At 36.7% G+C, this 21,497-nt stretch overlaps 1 protein-coding gene across 1 annotated transcript in view; it reads right to left on the reverse strand.

The window, feature by feature from the left end:
- The window catches only part of LOC127572903 (fibrillin-2-like), a 266,295-nt gene that overhangs the window by 109,320 nt on the left and 135,478 nt on the right, over positions 1–21,497 (reverse strand). Inside the window, 8 exon segments of the mRNA XM_052020630.1 lie at positions 2,101–2,226; positions 4,144–4,194; positions 5,770–5,907; positions 8,169–8,288; positions 11,063–11,188; positions 14,275–14,400; positions 18,320–18,373; positions 20,408–20,560. Coding sequence (XP_051876590.1) covers positions 2,101–2,226; positions 4,144–4,194; positions 5,770–5,907; positions 8,169–8,288; positions 11,063–11,188; positions 14,275–14,400; positions 18,320–18,373; positions 20,408–20,560 — 894 coding nt within the window.

Below are 21,497 nucleotides of genomic sequence, written 5' to 3' on the forward strand. Positions count from 1 at the left end.
ACTGATATCAACTTCCATCTTCTAACATAGGAAGTACCCTGTTTGTTCAAAAATTAAGTTTAGCCTTTGGATAAAATTTACCCATCCCAATGCCAGATAGATAGTGCCCGTTTTTACTGAGGGATATGCATTCCCATGCCTAGAAGACAAAACTGGATAACTGGGAAATAAAGAAGCCATCACTACTACTTCTAATTAATTTTCCTTTTTGAAGTGCAATATAAAATCAGAAGTGAATATTGTGCACTGATGATATATAACTCAACAGAGGAAAATAATTCTGTATACACACAAATGCCAACTTTTACCATGCCCAAAATCAAAACTGCTCAGCTCACTTTCACAGGATTGATAGGAAACCAATGGGTATCAGGTTGAAATTTATTTGATCCAATTATTGCTAAGTCCCTTTCGTTCTACAAAGCAAAATGGTACTTTCATTCTGTTGAAGATTTGGGAACATTAAAATGGTGCACACACGTTCACTTTACTGCCTAGTTTTAAGTACATGACCAATGTACATTTTTTTACTCCAGAAAAATGTACTGTATACAGGAGAAATTAACATAGAGGCTTACTAATCTACAACCAGACAATAATTTCTCCATAGGCTATCTCAATACTTTACCCACTTCACAGAAGTAATTCCCTGTTTCCCTTGCAAAGGCAAACCTCATCAGTTCATCAGGATTCTTCCACACAAAGCCTTGCTCCCTCTCCCACTACCAATAACACCACCACCATGTTCACATAACATGTTCCTTAGACTTAAACCATTTTACTGCTTCATCTGCTAATGAACTTTGTGTATTCTTATCATAAGTTAATTAATTCTTAGGAACAGCATGGAGCGATGTTCTGAAATGGAGCAGCAAGTCTGAGTAGCAACCAGGTGCTGATAGCAGACAGGTCAATTTAGAAAGCTACCAAGAATCGACCCAACATCTCCCACTTCGTTGAAGTTTTGGAGCATCAAAATGGTACAGTCAGGTTTATTGTGGAGCCTGAGAGCCCACATAAAAGATCTATTAAACCGGAATAGGGCAGAGCATAAACAGAACTAAGTTAATATCTAATGAACCAGCATTCTATTACTTGTATGGTGGAAGTCTTACAAAAAAAATTCTAATTTTTCACAGGAATTGTGAAATGTTATGAATCTAAATAGTGATTTCTGAAATCAAATCAAATTAAAATTGTTTATATAGTAGAAAAAGATTTCTTTTAATACATCTTATTCTGTTTTCCAAATACAACATCATTGATTGACTCTTCCTGGCTTTGTTTGATGCTCTTTTATATGCTGAAGTTATGGAAACATGCAAATTCAAAGATTAGCTTTCCATCTTTTGATGCCATTGACCATGTCCTAACAATGCATGTGGACCAATTTCATGTGATCTTTCCTGCAGATTGGCTTTGCTGCAGAGTTGATGCTGCCACCAGGTTCCCACGTAAGCTATAATACAGGCAACCCCCACGATTGGGTGGGTTGTGTTCCTAGAAAACGGTCCATATCTTGATTTTCTGTAACGTGAAGCCATGTCGTTTGTGCATGCATTGGAAAACGCAAGTTGAAATTATTTACTTTTTGTTAAATCATATAGATTCCATCAAAGCAAATTTAATTCTGTATCTCAAATTTTTGGGTAGTGATTTGTGAATTCTGTAAGGATGAATTTCCGTTACTCGAATGTCTATAATAGGGGTGTCATCTGTATAAACAATTTTAATTTGAGTACTAATGGAGTGAAAATACAGATGACCTATGATCCTACCGAGCAGTAAACCAGCATAGAATGACTTACTCCTGTACCCGAATCTGCGTTGTAAATTTTGGATGCAATATGCAGTATTTCATTCCTGGAATAATGTCTTCTGCACATTCCTATGAACTAAAGCAGTTAAGTACCTCCAGCATCATATAAAAGCAAATAACCTAATGCATCCATATATTTTACAGTCAAATTACAAATCATAAGCTTTAAGTTTACGTGTACTCAAATTATCAATTTTTGCACATAGAATTGACATTTTAAAAATTGCTGCTATCCAAACCTTTATTATATTTAATGGAAGGCATAATAATTTATTTCTCACCCACACAAATTCGGCCTGTGCCATCTCTGGTCAGTCCTTCAGGACATTCGCATTGGAAGGACCCTTGAGTATTCACACACCTCCCATTTGGGCAAATACCAGGAAAGACTGTGCATTCATTCACATCTGTCCAAAGTAACAAAGAGAATGAGACCCTTAATGCTTCTTCCTTCTGGCTTTTTACACAATATTTTAAAATGTAGCCAACAGTCAATGTAAATGCACAAGCATATCCTGGTAAGGAAAACAAAACCTAGTGGCGTAGAAATTTGTGACAATCCTGTGCGCAAAATGCATCATTATGTTATTGCTGTGTTTTGTACTTCGTTCCCAAAATTTTGTTCCAATGACTTCAGTGGAATCAATTTTCAGAAATGGAGCTCAATGTGGATAAGGTACCAGATTTTGCATAGCACCTGAGATCAAACATGAACTTCTACCCCTTAGGAATGTTTAAAAAAAAGATTTGTTTTTTTAAAAGCACAGTGGGTAAAATATTCCCTGTGGTATGATAGCAATCTAATAGACCAAGAAGGTGTCAGTTTTGATTCCTATTCAAAGCTGAGTTGGGTCTCAGCCAGATTAGGTTTGATTTCAAACAGTTTGGTCTATGATCCTTTTTTGACTGAGCATGACCAAAGCCCTATTTCATGTTGGTGACACATTCATTCAAACATTGTAAAATTAAAAATAATATTAGGTCAATGGCTATTCCAAACATTGATTGATTTGACAGTTTGCTCGTTATTTGCTTGCATTTGAGGCACTATGCCAGCAAACTGTAATCAGCCTTCTTTTCTTTACACATCACATATATCAAATAAAGCAGAAAAATAATACACTAAGGATAATTTTTTTTGAAAGGTATCTGTCATGTGGTAAATTTAAAATTCATCTACGTACCGAACAATAAAGCTCAGTTGTTTGTATCCAGAACACTACCATGATTCCATTAGAACATAGTGACAATCTGGCACAGCAGATCATCATGATGCTAGCCAGCATATTTGTTGGGGTTTGGGGAAATAGGGAGATACATGGTTTGGACCAACTTTATCTGTTTTAGTTACTTTCCTTCACTTCTTCAAATTATATATAACCATTTCAGCATACGTCTGAAAGACTTTGTCTGCTACATCAGTTATTTCTCCAAGTTTGCGTCAAAATGGTGGAAAATCTATTAAGAAACCTGACACCTGGTGGCCCTCAAAATAAATAGGCTGAAACATTTGGCAGTGTAGTCCATTTCTGGTTTTCTCCCAGGGCTAATTGAAATATGATGATGGCAAAAATTATTTTATTAATTCCATTTTGTCTGAGAATTTTCACTGCACAATGTGTTTAGTTTGCATTTCAGCGACTGCATAATATATAACGATACTTCAGAGCAGCACTAAGGAAATTCAACACTTTTAACTGCCATCTTGTATTTGTGATGTTAAAATGAAACCTAATATTCCCTCTCAAATGGACATGAAGTATCTCACGGCAGCATTTAAAGAAGAGCTGGTTAGAATTTCTCTCACTACAAATCTAACACAGATTATCTATGAGGTTTTTACAATGTCATAAAAATATAACTATTACATTTGCAGCTTCTGATATCCATTCCAAACATTTTCTTGATGTACAGCATAAGAGGTGATTTTTATTATTAATACATAAGCAACTTGTTAAAATTAGGAACAATTGTTCCCACAAGCTTCAATTTTAAATTGCTCTTTGGAGAGCAGGACAACAATAGGTGACTGAATTTGGTGGTTTCTTTTCTAAATGCAAGAGAGGACGAGGTGGCATATCATCTGGTCATTTACCTTATTTTTGTACGAGACATTTGGAACCTTGCTGTGTCTGCAAAGACTGCCACATGACAGCAGCAACTATATTTCAAAGATGCCTCATTGGCAAGGAAGCATTTATGATGTGTTGAAACCATGAAAGTTGATGCATTAAAGAAAGTTCTTCTTTCTGTATTGAAAGTTTCCTCTTGTTCTAGTGAATATTTCTGTATCAAATTTTCTTAAGGGTTTGACATTTTCTTACCTTCACAGGCCACACCCTTAACTCTTGCATAACCTCTTGGGCAGGCAGTATCTGTAAATAAAGATACAAATTCAAGTACAAAAACCCCCAATTCTGCATTGAACTAATTGTTCATTAACAATTCAATGTTGCCGACATTTTGCACTGTTCCCTCTCTTTTTAAACTTTAACCTGCACTTTCAGCAGATAGTAAGGATCTCAACTTAATTTAGAAGAATCCTTTACAAATGGAAGTTTGGATCTGATGGCATCAATGGTAACTGGTGGCAAGAAAGGGATTATTGTAGTTCCAACCTAAAGTGAATACAGCACGAAAAAGATCCAGAGCCAGGAAGGGCCTGAACCAGCACTTCTTTTTCACTCTTTCAATGGGGACAGAAGGAGTAGATTAACCTCTGCCCAACAAATTCCTACTCTGATCTAGAAATGGTTCAAAGGAATTTCAATATTGGTAACTGTGAGGTTCTTGACAGAGGGAATCAGGAGGTCTTTTGTGTCTTGGAAATAAAAACCCTAACTGTGGTTAAGGTGCAAAGGGACCCAATTAAAAGATTAAATTGGCAATGGAGTTTTGCATACCCATAGTAAAAAGTTAGCTAAGGTACAATGTAAATTGTGTTCCATGACTATGTGGTAAGAACAGGAGATTGGTATTAAGTGGGTGACCCCACTGGGAAACAGCATGGACTTGGAGAGAAATTCCCTCCTTCTATGTCATAGCCAATGTATGATGTTATGATTATATTAAATTTACACTGCACTGTGATTAGTCATGTCTTAAAGTACTTTGTAGAGTTCTGATTTTACTTCACAAAATAGTTATAAACACATTGGGAAAAGTGCAAAAGAATGATACCAGAATTGAAAGGCTATAACCATTTTGAAAATTTGATTGGATTGGGACTTTCTTGCTAGGTAAGAGGGGACAGAGAGGTGACTGAGAGGACATTAAAATTATTAAGAGATATTGATTGGGTAGATGTAAATAAGGAGTTTCTACCCAATGGAATCTAAAACAAAGCATAATAAATACAATATAGTCATTAAGAAATCCAGCAAGAAATTCAGAATAATCCTCATTACCCAACCAGTATTGAGCATATGGAGGCAAATAGTGTATATGCATTTTAGAAGAAAGTTAGGCAAGATCATGAAATAACTTCCTTCTGTGCTCTAACAATTCTCTGATTCTAAAAAGCACAAGGAATAACACACAAGAAATAATTCAGCCTTCCTAACATGGTGTACAATATCATTAAGGAAAATTCATTGGTGGTTAGCAGAGGAATTTCATACAAATGGTTAACATATTCATCACTAATAGAAGAATGCACAACATCAGAACATACACAATTCTTTTTTTTTCTCAAAACACTCAAACAAGTGAAAAAAAGGTTCTAAAGTTTAAGAAAAACAAGTGAACTATTTAGGTCAATTTGCCAATCCCTTGTTCTTTCATAAGTAAGGATACCATTGTAAAATTAATTCTAAGTACCTGGTGTAGTACCAAAAAAAACAAAGCTTTGTTTCAAATTGTAATTCTTCATCTAAAAATCCCACATTGATCAATTGTCATCATATTTTCAATACAGTAAATGTTTCTGGTCTGATCCATGTTTTCAGTACCTAATTCACAGCGCTCACAAGGACTGCCCCACGCAGCTCCCAGAGTAGCACAACATTCTGACTTCAACGTAGCTCCATTGATGTTTACTTCACAGCGACTGTTTTGAATGTTCAACCAACAAGTTCCTTTTACGCTGTCTGTTGTAAATTATGAGAGAATTCAAACAATTACAAGAAATCATGAGTCCTTTCTACTGACAAATATCTCAGAACATCCTGAACTTGACCCCCAGTATATGAGGGTATTTTAAATATCCTCATACTGAACTCTGGGAAAGGTATGTGTTGCTCTTCTGACCATGTAATTTGTTTGCAATATTTCTGGGCTGGCCCAGTCTTAATCTGAAAGAATTTTTTTTAATAAAGGCCGATGTTTGTATAAGAATCACTGAGCTTTCCCAGCCGTTTGTCATTACAGTCCTGAAGTAACCACAAGGAACTGCACAAGACAGACTCAAAACTACTTTTTTAGGAGATATAAATTTTCTGGTTATCACCTACTCTCAGCAGCAAAGCTAACAATCAGGACAGTGTTGTCACCAATTCAGTTAATGATTTCCTATTTTAACTCTAATTATTTAATCAATATTTTTTGTCTTCCTCTTCTTATTTTAAAGTAATATTCTGGGGTTTCCTTTTCTCTCCCTTGTCTCAGTGGTCACAACTGCAGTATTGTGACCAGTTGTGATCACCAGAATTTAAGAAGCATTTAAAAGGCCTAGAGAAAACTTATCATTAGCATGGGCACCAAAGAAAGCTGAAAGCACCTTGGTGTGGTGCCAAAAACACAAAGATTGATTTCAAATTGTTATTATTTTAATCTAAGAAATTAACTGTGAACAGTTCAATTCACAGCACATTTTTATAAATGCAAATATCTTTGTTCTGATCCACAGTCTTCAGTAACCAGCACATAGTGCTCACAAGGATTTACTGGATTGGTTCCATGGATGAAAGAGTTCAGCTGCAGGGCTATACTGGAGAAGCTAGGGTTGAAAGAATTGATAAAACTGTGCAGAAGGAGTTTGACAGAGAGAAGCTGTTTACATTTGCAGATGGTTCATGGTCCAAGGAACAAGTGTTCAAAATAATGGGCAAAAGAAACAGGGGGATGTAGTGAGATTTTTTTACTCAGAAATATGGTCTGAAACTCTGCTTGTAAGAGTGGTAGCAGAAAATCCAATCAGGCTTTCAAAAAGGAATTGGATAGCTTGAGGGAAAATAATTTGGTAGGTTGCAGGGAATGTGTAGGGGAGTGGGTTTGACTAGATTGCCTTAAGAACTGGCATGGACTCAATGGAATGAATAACCTCTTTTGATAATATGATGATTTTATAAGAAGTCCAAACAAAGCCAGGTTTTCTTCACTTTTTCTACGAAGAAAGACAAAGAAGTCTAGATGCCTCTGAAATAAAAATAGAATCTGATGGAAATACTCAGCAGGTCAGGCAGCATTCCATGGGGAGAGAAACAGAGTTCATGTTTCAGCTCAATGACCCTTCATCAGATTTCTACAAGCCTTTGGCTGCTTTATCTGCTTTGGTGAATTTAGATTACCCTATTTCCAATCTATAGTGTTTCTTTCTCAGGAAATAGTAATGGAAGTTTTTATAATTTAATTTTAGTGGATTGGTACTTCAGTACACTGCATCATTGTGCTGAGAATTGCTATACCATAATTACAACATTACCCGCAGCTTCTCAAAGATCCATTGTGATCTGGCAGTACAATCTGAGTGAGCTTTAAATGTAGTCCAGACATTCAGTATTATGATATTTTACTGTGACACATAACCTTTCTGCTTGGAAGTAAAAAATAGCCAGCCTACCCCTTTAATGAGTTTCTGGGTTGTGCCTCTGTCAACTTTGAACTCTCATCTATGTGAAGTCAATTATTCCAAACAGTATCTTAACAGGATCCCAATGTGCAAAGCCAAGGATATTTTCAAGAAAATCAGACTGTACAAGGTGTTGGAAAGATGGATATTTATTACTAATGAACAATTTCTCATTTCTTGAATATGAGCAGGATTACATTGACTTCTGCACTGTAAATCCAACAGTTTAATTTCACATCTTAAAATAAGGGTCCAAACCAATTTTTCCCAAATAGGTCATTAAAATTAATTTAATAATCTGATATAGTCAGGAAGGATTTAAATTTGTCACTAGTAGCCATGAAAAAATACTAGTCTGAAGGTGGTGTAATATTTGAATGAGTTAGTGCCAGACAAGTATAGTTTAATTACCTCCATCATGAGGCATTCCAATTAAATTATTTGAGAAGAAAAGCAGCATTGAGCTATATAAAACAAAAGGCTTGAATGTAATATATTTTATCAGGTCTAGAGTTCTATGAGTTTTGTTTATCAAACAAAAAGTGAAATTGTCTGTCTTACCAATGCAAACAGTTCTACTTGAATCCAGTTTGCTACCAGTGGAGCATTCGCAGGAGAATGAACCTGCTGTATTCCTACATTCTCCATTAACACAAGGACTGTTCTCACATTCATTCACATCTGGAGAAACAGAATAGACATTCTTAAATACGGTTATCAATTGACAGCTTCAAGGAGTCGGCACACAAATAAAATCAGTGTTCATTAAAAATAGCACTCAAAATTACATTTAAAAACATGCAAGGGAAATTTGTTGTTAAGCAAGGCTCACCTCTATCTAAACTAGTTAAGTTTCAACTAGGACTTGTGCTTTAAGTGAAAACAAATGGCCTATCCATGTTACTGGAGAAGTCTCACTCCTCTGTGCTCTTTGACATGAGATCTGAGCTCTTAAACCAATGTGCTAGCTTAGGATCTTCTTCTTATTTTATGTTATGTCTTAGATTGAAAAGAAATTAATTCAACTGAAAACTATGTAAGCAACAATAATGCTTGTCATCAATTCAGAGAGATTTTAATTTGCCTATCCTTGTAAAACCATTAACCCAATCTCAAGCTTAACTTCATCTGCTTTAATTTCTGGAGGGAACAGTTTTTTTGCAATGTTTAAAAATATATCTCCGTTCCTGTATGAGAATTTACAATAGTTATTGTTTTTTTTCGTTATGTAGGAAACCTCTACAATGAGCTTAAACGCGACTATCTTTAACTTAATTGTCCATATATTGGGTATTGAGGACCAAGAGGAGGGTTGACTGCTTAAACCTCAAGTGCAGCTAAATGAGCTTGATTGTAAAGTTTCTCATGTTCACCGGCCACAACTTTGAGCATGCCATCAGTTCTGAGAGAAGTTGCTCCTGGAGAAAAGGTGTAATGATATGATGTAGTCATGAGAATTTTCACCTTGAAAAGAATGGAAAACTGAGACTGTCTTGCGGTTCTGAGATCAAGTGGATCAAAGGCAATTCAAATAAAAAGCATAACCTAAGAGAGTTTTCCAGTTAGCTATTAAAACTGCTGTTTCAGCATGCTCTGGGACATTTATCAAGGGGCAACAGAGCTATGAAAATTGCAAATGGGTTTTAGTTCCTGTTGGAATACCCAAAAATAAACATAAACATAGTTTCCCATTTAAGTTTACTAAATCTCAGAACCACAGCAAGATTTAGTTTTGTAAGCTTTCTCAAGCAGGCATCATCTTATGACCATATATGATATCTGTTTCAAATCAGGAATTCACTTTGTGGTTTTAGTGTTTGTATAAGCGCTCTCGTTACAAGTGTGGGTTACATTAGAGAAACAAAGGAAGGTACCTTTTGGTTTACCACTTACAAAATGCTGGACAACCTGGAAACAGACATTAAAGGAAACCTGTTTTACATCAGTCCTCTTATGCCATTTGGGAGAATTTTTACTGTCCAGACTAAAATGCTGTAAACCACAGTATCCTGATTCAGCTCCAGTGAGTCAACCACATGGGAAACAAGGTTTTGAGAAGTTTGAGAAAATTCTTAAGAAAACAAACAGCATCTGTCAGATATAACGGTATTCTATTCAGTATTTTGAGTGTCTACTCCATTCCTTCCTCTTCTCCAGAAGCTGATTCACATTTGATTTGGTTTAATATGAACCGTCAGTCTCCAAGACAACTTTCAGCAAGCATTTCACCATGCCACTTCTGCTAGCTCCCATGGCACAAGCAGCAGGAGGCAGGAAAACCAGCTGGGTACCCAGGATCTATCTTACGTGGAGCAAGACAGAAAATATTTATCTCACACTATTGTTGATGGAAGATAGCATAAACAGAGTTGTCTCCTGATGTGGGGTTCTTTTTATCTACTGCCTTTCACTTCTCATCACTCTAAATAGTGCAATTTAGATTAGCTCAGAGTCCTGGGACGTGATTTAATGAAATGGGAGATTGTGAAGGGTTTCAGTTTCCAATTTTAAATTTATCCTTTACAGAATACCAAGTGCAATTTCTTGAAAAAAACATGCAATCGAAATCAGAAAGCAATATGCTCACTAAACATGCATCCACCTAGTGACACTGAGGAGCTTAGACTGGCTCAAAGTGGCTAATTCACCAAATACCAGGGAGAGAATATGAGCCCATCATGGTCTGTAAGGATATAGCTCAAAACCAGGTGTTGCAGTTGTACACCGAGCTACTGATGAATGGGTCCTCACAGAATAGTTTTACTGCAGTTAACAATTTGAGACAGACATTTTAGTATTTAATGATTGGCTTCTCTGTGAGGGTGGCAGACAATGAGTAACAATTTAACAATGACAATGGGAAAAATCATATCTTTCACCTCAAGTACTATATTTGAAACCAAATTGATAAATACATCAGACTAAACTGTCAAAGTAGTAATGCAATGCTGATTGTGATCTTAATGAAAACATTAATCCTATCTGATGGTCTTGACTGCTGACTAGTGTGACTTTCTTCACGGGCTATAATTGAGAGCATTTACGATCAACGGCTCTGCCACATGATGTTCCCTTTTGTGATTTTGTTTGGAGGAGGAGGAGACACAATCAACAAGAATTTGGTATAGGTATGTGAACATATACCGTACATTAGGAAGGGATAGGGTGAGAAAAACATTTGTATGTGTTCTTTTTGCCTGTAATGTTTGTAATGTTTGGTTACTGCCCAAAACAATCTTGTTTGGAAAAATGAAACCAAATACATTAAATTCAATTTGTCAAATCCTCCTTTTGACATTATGAAATACTTGCTGATTGCTGGAACACAAAAGCATCTTTTGGTATGTGATTTGTGCAGGCATTCCATGCAAAGCATATGCTTGATATTTTGTAATGCTAAATGACTAAAATGTTAGATTTTTTTTTTGACTGAGTGCATTCACCAATACTCTCACCTTCACAGGTTTCAGAGTCTGGTTTGAAGAGGTAACCCTTTGGACAACTGCAGGTGTAGCCGCCAGGTGTGTTCCGGCAAAGCCCATTATCACACAGGAGCCTGTTATCTGCACATTCATCAATGTCTAGAAGATAAAAGCAGTACAAATCACAGAGAGAAGGAAGTACTCACATAATTAGAGAATCTCATAGCAGAATTATTGATCATAAATATACAAAACATTATTTCCTCTCCCATTTAGCTTGGTAAATAATTACCAATAGTGACATAATATTTTGGTCAAACCAAATTTCTGCATTAAATCAATCAGTAGATTAGTAGTTTATGTATTATTTCAAAATGGGGCTACATTGAGAATCATAAAAATTGCTTGCTTGCTGCTCATTGTTATGTGCTGTAAACATTTGAAGGTTAGTAAAACATTCTAAGAGAAGGAAAGTCAATGGAAGACTTATTCTGCTTCAGAATACAGTGCTCAGATGCCAAAGCCAATTGTTCGACTAATTCCACTGAGTTGTGTACTATCATAACTGCCAAGTTATATGACACCACTTACAATAGGAAACAGATAATTAGTTTCCAAGAATTTTATGAAAGCCAATTGTACGTGATATGAAATTACTCACAGAACATCACCTTGATCAGAAGTTCAACATAATTTTGGCAGTTTCAATAACTACAGCATCAATTTTATAATGGATGCAAAAATGACACTACCACTACATATAACCGAGATAAACTTCAGTTAGGAAACAAAATAGCAAGACCATAAGACATAGCAGCAGAATTAGGCCATTCAGCCAATCTAGTCTGCTCCACCATTCAATCATAGCCGATAATTTTTCAACTCTATTCTCCTGCCTTTTCCTTGTAAGCCTTAACACCCATACCAATCAAGAACTTATCAATTTCTGCCTTAAATACACCCAATGCCTTGGCCTCCACTGCCCTCTGTGGCAATGAATTCTACAAATTCTTCACCCTCTGGCTGAAGAAATTTCTCCCGATCTCAGTTTTAATGGGATGTCCCTTTATTCTGAGGCCGTGCCCTCGGATCCTAGATTTTCCTACCTATGGAAACATCCTCTTCACAACTAGTCTGTGCACACCTTTCAGTATTCAGTAGGTTTCATTGAGATCCATCCCACCATCCCCACCACCTCCCCCATCACCCCCCCCAATCTGAACTCCATCGAATACAGGCCCAGAGCCATCAAACACTCGTTAAGCCTTTATTTCCTGGGATCATCTTTGTGGACCTCCTCTGGAACCTCTCCAGGGCCAACATATCATTCCTTAGATATGGGGCCCAAAATTGCTCACAAAGTCATAAAGTCGACAAAGGACTGTTGTTAATTTTCCAAAAGGATGTGACTAAGGACCTTTTAACTGAACCAAAAACCCCTGGACATTCATTTTAGAGAGTGTGAGCTCACTGCCAGTCTCAACTGCCACTGAGATGGATTATTCTACTTCATTGGAATGTTCAAATGGCTTCTTATTAGAATAATCAGAAAGGAGCTTGCATTGATATAACATCTTTAGAAAGCAAAATGTTCCAAGCTCTTTCACAGGGTTGTAATGAATAACTCTGTGATTATTAAATTGTGATCTAGCAGTTGAATAAAGATTTGTAGCACCAGTTTCAAGGAGGAGGAAAACAGGCAGGAACATAATTATAGTAACAAGATCACTGGGGAATATAAAATGAAGCTTTTGATGGGCATGTTAAGATAAAGAATGAATAAAATCTACAATGTCATTTTCAAACAAAAGCCTTAGATTGCCATTTAATAAAATAGAGATTTTACCTTTTTTTAAACTATATCCCTATGCACAGAAAATTGCAGCTCTTTATCATTCATAGACAAAGACACTGGACTTGTGTTTTTGCTGAAAGGACACTGAAATATAGAACATATCCCACAAAAGGCAGTAAAACAATTGGAATTCCTTTGAGTAAAAGTTATTCACTGGCCATAACCAATGACCAAGTTATGGAATATACCTGCAAAAGGGTTAAGCATATAGGAAACTTGCAAGTCTCTGATTAAAAAGTCAACAAAATACCCTATACACTTGTAATCATGTAGTAGACATTACAGCATGCTGGCTATTTTCACATTGGCAGCTGCCTCTCTGTGCAGTGCTTTAAACAAATACATGAAGAAAGGCAAAGTTTAAGAAGAATTTGAAGAAACAATATTTCTGACAAATGTGAGTGGAAATGATTTTTTTTGCCAAAAGCACAAATGATCTTTGGCTCCCAAGACTCCATGGTAAACAGATGTAGAATTCCTCTGAGTTGAACATATATAGGGAAAGAAAAGACTTTCAGTAATGCTTCCCTTACCTCATTGCATAGAAATTTGCTATCAGAAATAACTTCAATAAAATTAGTGAAAATGATTTTTCTTCTCAAAAACAAGATGAGGAGATTTCTGATCTTAAATCTGTATATGGTATTTCATAACTTTTTTTTCTTTTGTCTTTCGAATTTGTAGTCACCATATCTTGGCATCTTCTGAGCTAAAAGAGCCAGCAGCTCACAGCACCTCTGGGACTACACATGATCCACATGGACTGCCAGCATTCAACCATGGTACAACAGCATTGCTGGTAACTCAATTTAAGACCATGCACCAATCTATGACTTGCTTTTGTAGTCTATTCATTTTAGGACTAGGAAAAAGATTTTTTATGTGTGTTATCAAATTTCAAATACACACAAAAAAGACTTCAAAATTTTCACACCATTTCATTTGGTCTAGGCATCGCTAGCAGCCAGTGTTCAGTGAGTTCCCTGTTGTAGAAAGGGATAACGTGGTTACTGAAAGTGCAGTGGGAGAAACAAGCTCAGAATAAAGAGATCACAGCTCAGTGAACCAAGTGTGCATATGCAACGTTTTTAACTTCAAAATGTAGTTAATGATCAAATTTATCAAGTTTGCAAGCTTAGTTCTGGTTCAGTTTCACCTTCACTTGTTTAAAAATATTAACTGAATGAAGGAACTAAGTAACATTCTAATTAAATACATTTCCTTTTATTCTATACTTTTCAGATGAAAGATTTTCAGTAAATGCCATTTATTAGGTTTGGGTGCTCAAACATTGCTTTGACTGACTAGTGTTAAGGGAAGCAGAAAGAATAGCAAAAAAGTGAAATTTGCTGTCACTAAGTAATAAAGAAACATCCCTTGTCTTGCTTACCCACACAATTCTTTCCACTTATGTCTGATTCATATCCAATGTTACAGATACAGCGGTAGCTGGCCCGAAGATTTTCACATATTCCATTGGGGCAGATATCAGGGTCCAGAGCACATTCATTAATGTCTGTCAAAGAACAATGCACAAATAAATGTTCCTTACTGAGATCACAGATTTTTTTTATAAAGGGTGCTTAGTGGATGATAATTATGCTGTATCTTCTTTAATAGATATGGAATTATAACAACCAAAATAAAATAATATTTATAAACATGAACCACAGAGCTAGTTTTAAAAGCTGGTGTTCCTGTGTAAACTTTTCATGCAGGCTGTGCATTTAGAGAATCAAAGGTCCAGGAACTTTAATTTTCTGTTCATTAATATGAAAATATGCTAAATTTCTGCAATTAACCATCAATAATCCTATAAATTATTCCACATGGAAATGTCTACAACAATAACTGTCCCCCTATGAAAGTAAAAAAACTGCAGGTGCTGGAAATCTGAAATTACAGCAGAAAATGCTGGAAACATTCAGCAGGTCAGGCAGCATCTGTGGAAGAAGAAAAAGAGTTAAACATATCAGCTCAAAGCCGCTAACCTGTTGAGTGTTTCTAGCACTTTTGGTCATTAACCTCTAAGACTGGTAACATGTAATGCAGGTAAATGTCAAATCTTCAACTTCAGGTGAGTTTCAAATAACAGATGGCCTTATTTACCAATAATTCCTTACGTATTCACGTAAAGATGAGAATGGACTGGAGAGGGTGCCAAGGACATTTAAGAGGTTGCCAGGTCTGGAAAATTGTAGCAATGAAGAAAGTTAGGATTGTTTTCTGTCCAAAATGCTTGCTGTCATATTAAATAAGGCAGAGATGCTGACAGCAAGAAAACTCCTTGGAAATACCTACAGCCAGGCAACCTATTCAAATTAGGTCCTTTGATATCTGTGTCTTGGAAGCACAGAGCTATGTTCTTGATGGGAGAATGAATATGAATGGCAGGTTGAATTAGTTGCACTGAACAATCTGCACTCATTCTTTTAATGCTTATAATCTGGCCTTGATGTAAGGCATGTGACAACCAGTGCCACTGAACTCTCACTGAATTACTGAGAAATAAACCGTTCTAAAAGTCAACTCTAAAGTTACCTTTGAATAGATTCGAGCTCTTAAAAAAAAGGGAAAGTAGTTGATAAATATTTTAGGAACCACAATTTTCATAACCCTTCACACTGGTAAACATATTGTATGAATTGAAATGATATTAATATTCCAAAATATATGGGGATACAGCCTTTAACTGCAGCTACTTTGAAGCTGTCAGTATGCAATACAATTATCTCTAAACTTCTGCATCAATATTTTCAATCTGTGTGGCCCAGTAACTCAGCATGTTACTGTACAAGCACAATGCTGAAATAAGTGGTAAGTTGAATGAATTATTGGCCACCACTGGACCCACATGGTCAGAAATGGTAAAGAGAAGCAGAATGTTTCCACACCGCTTACAGCCACTGAATTTAATTACTCTGCCTGCATTCAGTTTGAGGTTAAATTAGCTAACTCTGCATGACCTGAAGATAGAGCCTCAGGCCTTTGTGATCTGTATGTTAGTACTAGACCACATGTTTGTATTTCTACTGAGACTGTGAGGATCTTATGACTGAGAAGTAGGCTGATAACTTGGAATTTGCAGAATTTACAAACCCATGACAAGAAATAATATTAGTCTCTCTTAACTGCACTAAGGTTCAACACACCACAGGCCCATTTGTAAAAGGATGCACCTGCACAAAGTCCATAGTCTCCAGTGTGACTGAACATGTGTTATACAAAATAAGGCCTTTCCTTGGAAGCTCTATTAGTGCACGTCTCTTGAAGGATAACAGATAAGGCCAGGGCAGGAATGGGATATTGGGGGAAGGGGTTGTATGTCAGGCCACTGTATAGTGAAGTCAGGGTTAGGGCTATCTGCAATCATTTGTCATGGGGCAGGGCACGTAGTTTGGGAGGGTGGGTGGGGGGGGGATTGATCTATTTGCTGTTTACTTATCATTGGAGATTAAAAAGAAACTTTTAAAACAATTATCTGTCATGCTTCTTTTTTAGTTCAATCGTTCTTACACTCTTGTCCATGATTTTAGACTTTGTGGGAACTATCTTAAGTTCCAAGAAAGGATGGGCTAGATTCTGATAGGAATTAGGAAAACAGTTTGGCATCTGAAACAGGGACCCACCTTGCCTCAAAACCCCCTCTTTCCAGCTTTAATGGGGCTGGGAAAAGAGTTAGATGACCTAATCACTCTTGAGATTTAAATATTTGAATGAGAGTGTGTGCCTCCATGTTAGCAGTTTTAACTACAGTTGTCTGTTTACCTCTGGCCTGGGGAAGTGCTGAAAGGAGGTGGTGTGCTGAATCAATCATGGAGTTAAGTACCCATATAGCATTATTGTGAACCAGGAGGCATGGGAATGTATCCTCCAGGTTTAACAAGATAACCAGTAAACCTCTTTCCTCCACTACTCAACAGCCAAGTGCTCCACCTATCCAGCTTTTTTTTTCTGCACACCAGCAATTGGGCATTATCCACACTTTACATACAGTCAATCAATTTGGTTGCAAGCAGAAAGCCAACGAAGAAAATAACTAAAATAAATCCTGCTCTTATAAACTCACAATGCAGGATTCCTTGTTCCAAACCTATACACTAGAAGATACCCCAGAGGCATGTCCAGAGCTTGCATAAACCAGGAAAGAATCTTCAATCTGATTGGTCGAAAAGACAAGGTGCTGTTTGTATGTCTCACACAGATCCCAGAAATGATGTTGAATTGGATCCCTAGTTACCTTAAAATGGGATCCATAAGCCCACTGGCAGCTTCAAGCATAATGTTTCATAAAGGACCATTATGGTTCCATAAAAGACCTGGCACACACTTCATTCACAACAACAAGGTGATATTTCTAATTTCCAAAATTTTTAATTGATTTCTTTGCAAGGCTAATTTCAACATTGGCAATGCTACACAGTTACAGTTCAAGGAAAATCTGTTTAAACCTTGCTTTTTGTGCAGAGCTGACTGGTGGTTGATCCTCAGAAACCCAATTAAAACAGCTGAAAAGTTGATGGCCAGATATTGCTGGCTGAGACCCTCTGCTCAGAACTCCCCATTCCTGTACTTACCTGGCATGCATATGGAAGGCCTAACTTGCTGGCCCCAGGTGTCCAGGACTCTAGTTGTGTACTCTTAACAGCAACAGGATATCTGGTGGCACAGTAAATAGGTGCTGCCCCCAAAAGGTTGACAATTGACAAAACTCTCACTCACCTCATCCCCATCCCATCTCTTGCTGCAAAACCTGATTTTTAATAGTTAAGTTCCTGTGATAGTGATAGTTCAATTATAATTGGTCATTAAAAAAAGTTAATTAAAAAATGCTTATAAACATTAAACCAAAGTAAAATAATTGAAAAGTAACTTGCCTTTGCCTCCCAATACCCATTGAAATCAATTGGATCTCAGATCCAATGCCAGATTTGATCTGGTGAAGGATCTAATATGCAGGGATCCACAAGGGGTCCAACAACACAGAAAATTCATGGATTTGGCCTTCCAAGATCAACCCATGTGGAGTTGCAGCTGGTGATATTGTTAAACACTGATCGTTCCATGGGGATACGTCAGCATTAGCACAGGGATATGAGTCACATTGAAGGTGAACTACAATGAAAAATCATGGAAGGGAAATATTTATTCTATTGACTAAAAAGTCAGCAAGTTTTCTTAAACAGGAAAATACAAGGTTATCAAATTCAGGAACAATAATTGAATCTACAGTTTCCAAACAAAGACTTAAAATAAAGGCAAACACAGGTACTGACAAATTTGTTCAATGAATCAAGACTTCCCAATTCAGCAAAGCCATGAAATTTAAACCAATTAATCATTTACTTTGAAAGCAGGATCAAGAACTACAAAGATGGAGATTAAAAAGAGCACAGATCGATTCTGCTTTGATACATAAATGTTTCCCACTATACCTCTTCCATCCGCTGTGATACCAATTCCACTGCTACACAGGGCCTGGAATTCAGCTGTAAAAACCAGAATAAAGATTTGGTTATTAATTCTGAACTTGAACAGCTGGTACACAAAATAACACCAACTTACCTACTTGATATTAACATTTCAGATAAAGAAATTTTTCAAAAATGGCCACACTGATGATAATAGTGAAACATAGATATAAAAATGCTATTACGAACATCAAACCTTTGTTGATCCTTTCTCTCTGGTCAACTAACATGTTGGACAAAGGATTACTTAGCTCAATTATACTTGAAGGTTCTTTATTATTACACACTAATTACCTTATACACTTCCATAACTTAGTACACTTTAGCAATTCTCACATGGATTCAAACCTAGATATTACCCAGTCTAGAGGAAATGGCCACGTTCACTGTGAGGGTGACTGGTCTTCTCTGATAGCTGGATTCAGGGTTCTCTTCTTGGTGAGTTATTTCCATTTATGTCTCTGATGACCCTTCTTTCATACATTTCTCCCAGTCTTCCAGAATGTTCTTTGGGGGCCCCTTCTAGGACCTTCATGATTTTGAGATCATGCATCCAAGAATCATGCGTACACGATGTATATGCTCCACTTTTTCCTTTGTAGTCTCTTGATTCAGAGACCTTGCAACTACAAAGGTTTAGGTGACCCTAATGTTGATTGAATCAGCATTCTGGCTTTAGCCTTCTGCCAATGGACTGGTGTTCAAAAAAAGAGTTGGCTTCTTTGCCCAGCATTTGTTATGGAAATTTATTTGTTGGCTACATGGCTATACCGTTATTCACAATTTATATTTTAAATATGGAATAAATAGATGATACACAGCATGGCTCACCGGATACAATAGTTACCCAATACACAGAGCCAGACAACGTATGAGCAACAAAGACAGAGCTACACTGTGGACAAACACTAAGTATATTTATGCTAAGTAAAAACGTGGAAATAAACATAAATAATAGCTTTTTAAAAACGTGAAAAGGCCTAAGAAAACTGTTGATATTATTATGAATATTCATTTAGTGTTCTCCAAGAGTGTACAGAATATTTACACATGGATAAGAAACATTACTGGAATTCCTCATTCTGCCTTCAGTCTAACCATGAGCATTATTTCCTTACATGGGAACAGGGTATACATCAACACTGCAACAGTGACTATAGTTTTCCAGCATTGGAATATTGATTACAGAACTTCATTGGCTGTATGGAGCCTTAGGGCTACTTGTGGTTGTGAAAGGCACTCCAAATATGCATGTTCTCAGTAACTTGTAGGGGACACCTTGGCTGGCTAACCTTCTTCAATCCAGTGATAAACCAGCTGTAGCATTCCCCCTGCTGTCCAGGTGGGGGTGCATGGTACTTTTAAGTGGATCAGTATTAACTACAGTCACCAAACCACCTAGGAAAAGGTGCCCTCTTAAAGGCAGGATAAATAGAGAATATAGACATTTCCTGACAGTCCCCTGAACAAGATTAATTGAAAAAAAACTAGGATATATTTAAAAATAGCCCTTCAGGGGAAGATGAGATGGGGCCATAAACACTTGGTAAGTAATCTGCAAAGACGTCAGGTGCCATTCAATGGAAAAAAATTACAATACACACATCAATGTTATATTATCACCTTTGATTCATCTGGTAAAGAAGTTTTAAAAGCTAATTATTAATATAACTGAAATCTCCTTCCATTAAGTCATTATTTTCTGATTTCTAAATTGCTTCAAGAATCAGAACAAATTGAGACTAAATAGGTTTATGTATACATTAATTTGCATAATGTATTTATTATTACTCAATATGAAGAGAAGGTAACAAATATTTATACCTACTAAGACATTTCTTCTATCTTGGACTAACAGTCAAGGTTTCTATGTGTATCGCTAAGTCGGGATTTGGTGTAAGGTTTGTGGCACTTGTTATCCTCGAGTTTAATATACCGTAACCATTAAAACACTCTGAGTATATTCACTGATATTTGAATTAGCCACGGGTACAATTTTTTCACCTTTTTAAATTCCTCTTTTTTTGGCATCCTGCCAAAATAAAAATATACCTGAATTTTTTGCTGGGCAAGGTTGACATGGCTCTCCAAATCCGTTATCCAGACTGGCACAGCAGCATTCTGATTTTGTCACTGCTCCAGAGAAAGGGCGGACACATAGTCCTTTCTTAATTCCTCCATAGCATGTGCTGCGCATGTGGGTGTCTAAAACGATAAAAGAAAATACACTATAAAGAAGCATTCAAAGACCTTGGATGCTGCTCATTATATCTGGAACTTGAGTCAGAAAACTTTCCTTTTGAAGTCAAAAATGTTTATCAAAGCCCTGTTCAATGCACTAGTTGTCAAGACATAACTATGGCACTGGAGACAGGGATCATCTAAGTAGTGTCAAAAGGACAAATGAGTAGCCTCAAACATTCAGCACTTGTGCAAACAATGTATCGGAAACACAAATACTTTCCTGAGCTATAATTCACTGTTCTCTCTCTGACCTGATAGTGAAAACATTGTTGAGCTTACAGTATTATTGTAACTCCAGACTTCAACTGTTCCACAACTACTGATCACTTAAACAGAACTGACCCTTTTGGTTACTTTTTTATTCTTGTTTGTTCTTGTTTTTTTTAGAACAGATTGAGATCATGGTATATTTGAGGAACAGTGGAAAATGTTCTCACTGATAGAAATGCATGCAGAGAACCCTCTACATATGGTTGGCTTTTTTATATACTGAAAGCAAGCTGTGAGTATTAATGGATTTATTTTTATGGCTTGTGTAAAACATTGCAGGTCAAACAGAGTGAGTAGAAACAAGCCTTTAACAAATTCACAATAGAGTAAAAGATTCTAATAGGAGAACGTTAAACCACATATGACAGTCCCTGAGGTCTCCCCTGGGAGTCTGACCTTTTGCAGCCATTAGACATCTGGTTCAACTTTTACAGCTCCAAATGACACACTGGGGAAAATTAAGGCATCCTCCAAGTATTGCTACAATTCATGAAGTGTTACATTCCCAGCAATTCCTCTCACTTCATGTGCTGTGCTTGTTTTCTGGCCTCACATTGTCAAGCTTGAAGTTCCTTGCACTATGGTCTTCTGCTCATTGCAGACTATAAATTTGTGATATCAAAGGGCA

The sequence above is a fragment of the Pristis pectinata genome, chromosome 7 (assembly GCF_009764475.1).
Source record: "Pristis pectinata isolate sPriPec2 chromosome 7, sPriPec2.1.pri, whole genome shotgun sequence".
Lineage (NCBI taxonomy): Eukaryota > Metazoa > Chordata > Chondrichthyes > Rhinopristiformes > Pristidae > Pristis > Pristis pectinata.